This window comes from Melampsora larici-populina, assembly GCF_000204055.1.
Source record: "Melampsora larici-populina 98AG31 unplaced genomic scaffold MELLAscaffold_41, whole genome shotgun sequence".
NCBI lineage: Eukaryota > Fungi > Basidiomycota > Pucciniomycetes > Pucciniales > Melampsoraceae > Melampsora > Melampsora laricis-populina.
In genome coordinates, this window is record NW_006768805.1 from 362,841 (window position 1) to 370,738 (window position 7,898).

The window sequence follows — 7,898 nt, forward strand, 5'->3', positions numbered from 1 at the left end:
ATGCGAACTTACTTTCTGCCTGACGGAATCGATTCGGCGGTTCACTGGTTACTCCTCCCAGTGATGAAGAACGTTAGAACAATTGTGACAGACCTTTATTGGATTGGAGATTATTGGAAAAAGGATTCAAGAAGACTGGCGGTTTTGAATAAATTGAAGGAAGAACCTAATTTGAAATATATAGTCTTAACTAGAGGTGAAAACCATGAAAATCAAGCTGTTAATGCTGAATTAATCCAAGAATTTCAATCTCAAGGAGTTCAATGTCATATCACTCATCACTTGACAGCTTTAGAAGTTTTGGTTAGTTCAACTTTTGTTCTTGGATCACACAAATCACTGACAGGGAAGTCTTTTGAAGATCCATACTGACTGTTTCATTTGATGACCAGGAACTGGATTATAAACTCAATGGACCAATGAATTAAATCAAGAGTTTCGCTTATCAAAATCCTAATAACAAAATCTATCCGCTGTATCTGTACAATAGGCAACAATGGTGACTTTTTTGAATAAACACATCAAAATTAAATGCAACCATCATGGTGCATATTTGCCTGTACAGCCGACTCTTGATGTAAGCCTATCGATGGTTGACAGATACTCCTTGCCTATATCGTGTGATGCATAATTTTAAAAGCATAATATGCCTATTGGGCCCATGTATACCAAAAACAATCCCACAAAAACCTATGCATATAGCGAGACATGTCTATGTTGAGCTTGCTTACATCGAGAGTTGACTGTAGTGTAGAATGTTGGTGAAAGATTTGTTGGATTTACTTTTCATTTCAAGTTTTTATTTTCATTTCAAGTTTTTAGTGTTAGCTGTTGATGTGTATGGTCAAGAACTTAAGTTACTTATTTCTTCTCACTCATGAGAGTTCATGGTGATTTGTGTAGAATGGAGTAATGCAACTGTCTGAAATTTGTCGAGGTCGGATGTGAAAGTCAAGTGGTGTGATTGGTGTTGAAATGAAGATAGTGTGTCTGTTTGTAGTGTTTCGTGATTTTACTGAATTTGTGGTGATGATCATTTTACTTCCTGAATATCTTTCTGTTCAATTTGTTGCTTCTTATTTTTCATCTTATAACCTTGCCTCGTCTGCCTCTAGAATCTTTTTCCCCATCAAAGAAAAAGATTCTAAAGGTAAGGTATTATTTCTTTTTATTAAATTGCTACTTCTTATAAAGTATTTTATCGTACATATGTTTATGATTTCTTTTCGATTCAGTCTTTATTTTTATTTCTTTGTTCAAGTATGTTGAGTCTGTCACTCGTCCCGTCTGTGCTCAGCCGTGTCTTGTCAACACGAAAGCTGAAGCTTGTTGTTTTAATACCTTTATAAGGTTTGTTGTTGTGGTTATTTTTGGTTGCTGCTAGGTCGAAGAAAAAGATTCTAAACTCTTTATTTTTATTTCTTTGTTCAGGTCTGTTGAGTCTGTCACTTGTCCCGTCTGTGCTCAGCCATGTCTTGTCAACACGAAAGCTGAAGCTTGTTGTTTTAATACCTTTATAAGGTACTTGTTTTTCAGTCACCGTCAAAATCTCACAAGATTTGTATTGGATCTCAGTGCAAGAGCTGCTTTGAAGTCTAGGACTGGGTAAATTCATCTCAAGATTGAGTTGACCAAAACATACATTTTTTGTCTTGTGAATTATAATTCAAGCAACAAGAACTGTTTTCATAACCAAAACAAGCATCCACCTTCATAGGGTGCTAGACTGACTCTACTGCTTGTGAAACTTGCCCTATAAACACCAGCAGCTTCACAAAGCGGCAAACCCGGTCTGTGCCTCCGGAGTTTGTTGTGTTATTTCCCCTGGCCCCTAGAAGGGAACTTGGTTAAGTTAGCCTGTGAACAGTCTTTCAATGACAAATGATTCATGGGACATGAGGGAATTTAATCTTGAATCTTGTCCCTTCAAGCTACAATGTCTGACACAGACACATGTGAAACTAATCAAAAGGTTTACCAATTATCTGTAGTTGAAATAAGTAACAACATACACTGGAGCAAAGATCGAGTCACATTTCAATATGTGAGGAACATGTTGATCAAATTCATGTATGGTACACACATCTGCAGTGACTGTGGCGTGACTGTGGCGTGACTGCGGCTGTGTGAGCACATCTTGACATTGATCAACTAATGTCTCACACATCAAAATGCGACTCTATTCTCACCCCAGTGATAGGTGAATAGGTGTTGAGTGAGGTCAAGTTGTGAAATAAAGAAAATGACTTAAATAGGTTTCTTTTGTTCTCAAAAGTTCTTTATGACATGTTGGTAAAGAGTACACTGTACGGTTTTCAAGAATTCATTGTGAGGTTATATTCTTACTAGGTAATTTGGGGCCCAGCCGCCACATCGGGTTAAGCAAGAGCATTGATAGACTTGATTTTTTTCCAAATGCCAAAAAACACTTTCTGATAAGAAATAAGATGTAAGATGTATTTGTTAAAGGAGTGTAAATAAATATTTAGATAAAATTTATCTGTTAAAGGAGTGTGAGCAAAACCAAAACAAGATAGAAAAATAAAACAAGTTTAATTCATGGGAATTCCCATTGCTTTAAATACCTGCACAAGATCCTCAAAATCGGCGCCAAGATCTACTCCTTCCCTCAACCATAACCTACTTGAAACTGAGCTTTCAATTGTGCGGGCAATCAAACTGCCTCAATTACAAGAGCAAACATCTGATGCGCAAGAGCAGATCTGTTCTGCAGCACACAATGATCGGTTGATGCCAAATAATCTCTGGCCATGAGTGCCAGGAGTCAATATCTCTTTTGATGTAACTGTAACAAGAAATAACATATATATTTTTATAAAATTGTACTGTCCTGTTCAGAGATATTAAGTCAGTATACTGACCTTCCACCATTTGAGACAGGCCTCAGGAAGCTGAACATTGTAATCTGATGTCTTCATCTTCACCGCCAAGGAATTCACGTCGGAAAGCTCTCCCTGTTGTCATTTCGGAAAGTGCGCCCCGATGCAGAATCGCGCCCAAGTCATGCGATTTGACAGACTTCCAATCTGCAATCGGGCACGCATCACGCGACTGATTGTTCAGTCCGTTTCAAAAACGGGCGGGCTCATCCGATCGAACACAGCTCCGATTTCAAACCGCGTGCGTGGCATCCGACTGAGCCTCAGCCCGATGCAAACACGCTCAGCATGTTTCCGACACAAGCCTGAATGCGATTTAATCATCACATCGCGTGACCCTCACCCGAGGGCGCATCTCCCCCGCATCCCCGATGCAATCTTGCCCCCGATACAAAATCGGTGATCATCTTGTGACCCAATCCCACCATATCCGATACAATCCAATTTGCGAATGAATTTCACATTTTCGCTTGTGATCCAATCCCTGATCCAAATGACAAACATTTGATTTGAAAAAAGTGTATGAAAGTGAAGGAAAAAGAGCAAAAAGGATCTAAAGAACAACAACTATATATACGACAAAAAGTTTCCATAACTGATACTACTATCTATGTTCCTTGTTCTTAATCCTTCTGTTCTCTACAAATTAATTTGTAGAGATAGCTATTATGTAATCCTTTTAGCTTTATTATGAAAACAGCCGTTTATGACTGAGAACTTGCATGGTTCATGACACCTAGAGCTCCGGACTCCGAACTATCAGATTGGACTCGAAGTTCGAAGTTCGAAGTTCGAACGTCAACTTGGAAAGCACAGCACTTTCAGCTTGAATCTTTTCAAATTTCGACAAGATTAAAAAACACAAATACGACATCAATAGACGAACCGCCAACATTTTTTTAAAAACAAGTAATCAGACTTTTTTTGCAAACAAGTAGAATTTCTTTCTTGAAAATAAGTAGATTTACTCATTGAAAAAGTGAGACAAAACAATATTTAAAAAACAGGTTTTTTTGTAAACAAGTAGAATTTTTTTTTTGAAAGCAAGTAGATTTTCTTTTTTTGAAAATAAGTAGATTTTCTTTTTTTGAAAATAAGTAGATTTTCTTTTTGGAAACAAGTAATTTTTTTTGAAATCAAGTTAGTAGAATTTTTGAAGCCAAGTACATACTTTTTTTTGGAAAACAAATCTTTTTTGAAATCAAGTTAGTAGATAATTTGAAAAAAGTTAAGGAGGATTTTTTCTGGAAACAAGAAGTAGAATGAAAATCCAATCTATAGTTTTTGTAAAGGCTTGAGGGCGTCATTCACATCTTCCTTATATTCCTTCCACTTATCTTGAATCTCCCTACGTATAGCCTTGAAATTCTTGAAATTATTACCAGCTGGGATAAAAGCAGCAATATCCACCATTTTACCTGCCATGAACCTCATCACATCTTTTACATTCTTCTTCATCTGCTCCGCCACCAGCTGACCATCAAACGTGCTGGGCTTGGCTTCACCCCAGTCTATAGAGCTATCATCTGAGTCTTGATCATCACCCTGGTCGCTCCTGGCCTTTTCGTTTTTTAAACCCTGTAGAAATTCAGGTTCAAGAGAGAGCTGATGCTCTGATTTGTTTAGTCTTGTATCATCCTTTCCGGGTTGTCCATGTTCTTCGGCGTGTCTCTCGTCATGATCTGCAGATTGGACTCGTTGGTCGCTGTGTCTCGGGTTGTCATGTGGAAGTTGGACTTGTTCATTGCTTTGTCTCCCCTCTTCCACTGGCAAAGATCTAAATAATGGGATTCGCGAGGCTTGAGGCAAAACAGAGGTCTGAGGAGCCGGGGGAGCGCGTCGAGCAGTCCCTGAGTTCGAAATGGAGGGTGCAGGAGCAGCGGAAGCGCGTCGAGCAGTCCCTGAGTTCGAAATGGAGGGTGCCGGCGCAGCGGACGAGCGTCGAGCCGTTTCGAGGTTCGAAAGAGAGGGTGCCGGAGCAGCGTGAGCGCGTCGAGCCGTTTCGAGGTTTGAAAGGGAGGGTGCCGGAGCAGCGGACGAGCGTCGAGCCGTTTTGAGGTTCGAAAGAGAGGGTGCCGGAGCAGCGTGAGCGTGTCGAGCCGTTTTGAGGTTCGAAAGAGATGGTGCCGGAGCAGCGTGAGCCCGTCGAGCCGTTTCGAGGTTCGAAAGAGAGGGTGCCGGTGCAGCGTGAGCGCGTCGAATCGAAGACGGGGGCAGGGATTGAGGAGGATCCGAGGAGGTGTGTTGAGAGGATTGGAGATGCGAAGTACGAGCCATCCGAGGAGGTGAAGGGGGTGAGGGTTGGTCGTCCTCCACTCTTATGGGTCTACGAAGAGTGACTCTGATCTTTCTTTTCGGTTGACAATCTTCTTCAGAGCTAGCAATTTCCTCCACTTGTCTCTTTTTCGATGGACCTGGGGTCGTGTTCGAAGGTGGTGGTTCGCTTGGGTTAGGAGGTGGTGGTTGGAAGGGAGGTGCCTGAAGGCTTCGCTGCCATCCCATCACATCTGCAAGGTATGCGTCGGCCCTCAGATCATCCTGGATGAGTCTTGACCCTGGGCTTCTATCCAAAGGGGTTTCCACGCCGAAATCTTGTCGTACAGTGAGAGCAAGCAATTCGACATCTAAGAAGAAACACTAATCAGCTGATCATGTTTCCTTCGAACACGCAGCTCCAAGAAAACGCAATGAAACAATGGTCACCTACCTTGTGTCATTGTTGACCAATCATCAACCCTAGCTTCATCCTCCGGCGCCAACAGGGAGAGTTCCTGCGGAAGACAAGTGCTCGAAGCCAAAGTTTGGTGATCTTCATCGAACTTCGAATCCGGATAGAGCTTTCCATCTTTGTTTCGCATCCACATGAATTTGGTAGACTCCTTTACATTGACGTCACAAACTACCTTCGAGGCCTTGCAGTCTCGGCACTTGAGGGATTTGCCGGGGATGCTCACACAGATTTGTTTGGTCCTGGCGCATCTGGAACACGGCTTGGCATACAAATGTACCTTCGTGTAATCTTCTTTCCCTCTCAATGCTTTGTCGAGCTCGGTCTCGCATCGAACAGATTGAGGCGATCTAGGTTGGATGGTGATGACAGTGTCCGGTGCCAGTGATACGATTTCCGAATCGGTTCCTTGTGAAGAACTCATTTAAAATGAAAGAGGCGATAAAAAATAGATTGATGGATTTAGAAGCAACGGAAAAAATTGTAGAAATTTCCAAGTCCGAACAAGGAGTTAGGAAGTGATAGAATTGATAGGGATTTTTGAGTTTGAGAAGGAAAGTTAAGAAACGAAACGAAGACGGTGAAATTGAGGGAATTGAAATTGTTGAGGGGAGCAAAGACGCAGACTCGAATACTTTATGCGTGAAGTAAATGAGGTAGCATCAAAGGCGACGCTAAGCAGCAAACTTCAACACGTAAACATCTCGAACCTTGTTACTCGTATGCAGTAATCAGATATTCCATGTAATTCCAAAGTCACCTCATAAACTTTGCAGATTCTCCCTGAGGCATGTACGAAGATACAATCTTTGTTGTGTTTTGGGATGACTCAGTCTGACTCAGTAGATACGCTCAAGCATCTCCAGATTTTTTGTTTTTCACGTAGATATCTGCGTCAAGCTACATCTTTTGTTTGAGGATCAAAAGTATAACCTCATTTGACGAACCTTTGAGATTGTCAGACACATGGTTATCAAATTACGTTTCATTCATCAAGTACTAAGTAATAGTGTTCGTTAGTCCCGTATCTTTTTCTTGTCTGTTTGTGTTGTGTTGCATGTTACAAGATCATGAACAATCATCTCATCCAAAGCTTAACTTTTGTGATCACAAAGTAACTACCAAAGTTTGTTGATTCATGTACGACTTATAGAGCTCTCCTACATAGCTCCACCGGTGGCTACCGGTGGTCTTTCTCGAAAAGAAACAATGGGCAATTTTTTCTACATTGATCTAAAAATATATAATGAAAACTTAGAAATACGGGATAAAAATGAAGACAGCGCAATCATTGACCTGGTTGTTCTCCTCTTGAGTAGTTGCTTCAATTTGTCCCTCTCTGTTACACAAGTCGAAGGTCATGTGTCAAAAAGTGAAAGCAGAAATTTCGAAAGACCACTTTTCAAGGATATATGAGACGCGTGATTGGGTTTGAGTGTTTTAAAGAAGGATTTCTTTTGGGATGAATTGCAAGGAAAAGAGTAAAAGAAATTCAGAGGCGGAAGAGAAATTAAGCTGACCGATGTTTCTTTCCAATCCGTCTAAGAGACTTGATACCAAGGTCTTGAGTACACTCAGCTCACCTTCCAGACTGGATGCCATTGATCCTAGCATCGTTTCTAGAGCCTTTTTGAGTACAAACAACCAAATCAATGAATATTCATACAAAAGGGTACCATAATCTGCAACAACAAGACAGACGTACCTGAATTCGTAAGGTAGTTCAGTTCCGATGGTTGAGGATGTAGAAGTTTGCCACTGACCTGTCTTAGTCTACATATCGGAATGCAATCATAAGCCCAAATATGGTCAAATTGCAATGCAGCCGTCTGGAGGGTCAGATATTGGACTCACCGTGCCAACATTCCAGGTGAGATTGAAGAACGGGTTGACTACCTTGATGATGTTGACTTTGTCCCTAAAAAGTATTTTCTCTACGTCGAGATCCTCTATCTCACTCATAGTCTCGATCTTGCACATATATAAACTTTTGGACCCAGGGCTGAGGCTCAGCAGCGCGTTCAGATATCTGTTCGAATCTAACTCAGACGCCATTTGAAAGTTAATTTTACTTCGAACGTTGATGTTAACTTCAAATTCCCAATATAACCAATATACTAGATTACATGGGCACTGTTCCTTTCGAAAAGTCCATGTCCCATGTGATTTGAAGTCATAATATATACGCCATTCAACAATATCAATACCAATTTCGAATTCCCAATAGAACAAATGTACCAAATTACATGGGCACTATTCCACTCGAAAAA

General features: G+C 40.9%; 1 protein-coding gene across 1 annotated transcript; it reads left to right on the plus strand.

Annotated features, from left to right (window-relative positions):
* On the plus strand, positions 1-428 carry MELLADRAFT_110060 (uncharacterized protein; the record flags this gene model as incomplete). Its single annotated transcript, XM_007414105.1, has 2 exons — positions 1-303; positions 393-428. The coding sequence occupies 2 exons, from the start codon at positions 1-3 to the stop codon at positions 426-428; spliced, it is 339 nt and encodes a 112-aa protein (XP_007414167.1).
* Between the last annotated feature and the right edge of the window lie 7,470 nt (positions 429-7,898).